At 67.8% G+C, this 1804-nt stretch overlaps 1 protein-coding gene across 1 annotated transcript; it reads left to right on the top strand.

Moving 5' to 3' along the window:
* Positions 1-641: 641 nt before the first annotated feature.
* IER5 (immediate early response 5) lies at positions 642-1756 on the top strand. The gene has a single exon (XM_015417298.1). The coding sequence runs from the start codon at positions 880-882 to the stop codon at positions 1666-1668; it is 789 nt and encodes a 262-aa protein (XP_015272784.1). The 5' UTR covers positions 642-879; the 3' UTR covers positions 1669-1756.
* Positions 1757-1804: the final 48 nt, after the last annotated feature.

Raw genomic sequence — 1804 nt, 5'->3', positions numbered from 1 at the left:
TGCTGGAAAGCTTAGATTGGTACTTTACCCAAACCCATCCCAGCGACCTAGTGGCAAAGAATGGCTGGAGTCCTATACACCATGAATAACAGGATAGGGCACAGTGCACTACAACAGCTGCCTTTCTGGACCCCGTCCTCCACAGTTTGCCCCAGCCAGCCCTTGACCTTTAGAGGTACACAGCCTCTGGATATGGAGGCTCCATTGGGCTTGCTGCATCAGGAGCACGTGCTTTGACAGAGAACTGTAGGGTGCGATTGTGGGAATTATGGGAACTGCCGGGGAGTAAACGTCTCTGACGTCAGCGAGGCCCGCTGCTCTGTAAAAACCCTCCCGCCGGATCCTGTATTCGTCCTCTGCAATAAAGTTTGCGGCAACCGCGCACTGGCCCAGGCTTGTCCTTGCCCCTTTTAAGAGTAGCTGTGCGCGCGGCGGGGCGGGGCCGGCCGCCTTCAAACTTTGATTCCTTCGTTTTCTCATTGGCTGAGTGGGCGCGCGCCGGCGGCTACACAGCGGGTGGGCGGAGCCGCGGTCCCAAAAGCAAAGCCGAGGACTCTCCGGCCCTCCTGATTGGCTCAGGCGCAGCGGGGGCGATATAAAAGCCACGCGTCCGAGGCCGGCTGGCTTTAGTCGGCGGCGGGGGGAAGCGCGAGCGAGGGGGGCACGCGGGCTTTCGATGCTTTCGCCGGGTGCGGGCGAAGAAGACGGTTGTAAAGCGAGGGCGAGACGCGCACTCCGGGCAGCGGCCGTGCGCGGGCCCATGAGAGGGGCGCTGGACTCGCCTGCCGGTCTGGATCGGTTTCGTTGCAGCGGCGCGGCGTCGTCGTCGGTGGTCTCCCTGGCAAGCGGCGCGCACCGGCGGGAGCCCGACTGGGCAGCATGGAATGCAAGCTGGAGGCGCACCGCATCGTCAGCATCTCCCTGGGCAAGATGTACAGCGCGCGGGGCCAGCGCGGCGGCGTGAAACTCCACAAGAACCTGCTCGTGTCGCTGGTCCTGCGCAGCGCCCGGCAGGTCTACCTGAGCGAGCTGGACGGCTCCGCCGCGGCCGCCGGCCCCGACCCGCTCCGGCCTGGAGAGCACCCGACGCCGCCAACGCCGCCTCTCTTCCCTTCTCCCGCCGCTGCTCCTCCTCCTCGGGTCTTTTTGCCCCCCGAGCAAGCCGCGGAGCCCCGGGCTTCCCCCTTGCCCCGGCGGCTCCCTCCGGACTGGGAGACGCCGCGGCTGCCGCGCTGCTGCTGCTCCTGCTGCTGCTGCTGCGCCTCGGCTCTAGCGGGCGGGCGGCCGTCGGAGGCGCCCTCCCCGCCCTACTGCCCCCGGAAGCGGAGCGCGGCGGCGCCCGGCGAGGAGGCGGCGGCGGCGCTGGGGGGCTCGCCCTTGAAGAAGCCCCGGCGGGAGGCAGAGGCGCCGGAGGAGGACATGGAGACCGGCAACGTGGCCAGTCTGATCAGCATTTTCGGCTCGAGTTTCTCGGGGCTGCTCAGCAAAAAGCCGGCTTCTTGCGGCGGCCGGGCGCGGCGGAGGCGCCAGGAGGTGGCGGAGGAGGAGGAGGAGGAAGCGGCGGCGGCAACCGCGAAGACGCCGGAGGCTGAGCCCGGGCAGATCTGCTGCGACGAGTCGATGCTTCGGAACCTCAACCCTTGGAGCACGGCGATCGTGGCGTTGTGAACTCGGCGCGGCCAAAGGCGGACCCTGATCCGGAGTGAGGCCGGATCGCGGGCCGCTCTGGAGAGCGCTGGCCAGACTGGGAGTGCGGGCCGGGCTTCCTTCGCGGATTGCAAGTGTTCTCCGGGGGGGGGGGGAG

Source organism: Gekko japonicus, unplaced genomic scaffold, assembly GCF_001447785.1.
Source record: "Gekko japonicus isolate JY-2015 unplaced genomic scaffold, Gekko_japonicus_V1.1 scaffold1876, whole genome shotgun sequence".
Taxonomy (NCBI): domain Eukaryota; kingdom Metazoa; phylum Chordata; class Lepidosauria; order Squamata; family Gekkonidae; genus Gekko; species Gekko japonicus.
This window is presented reverse-complemented; position numbering and strand designations above follow the sequence as displayed.

What these genes read in the sequence shown, in the direction of transcription:
- IER5 (XM_015417298.1), top strand. Translation starts at nt 880, where the DNA reads ATGGAATGCAAGCTGGAGGCGCACCGCATCGTCAGCATCTCCCTGGGC.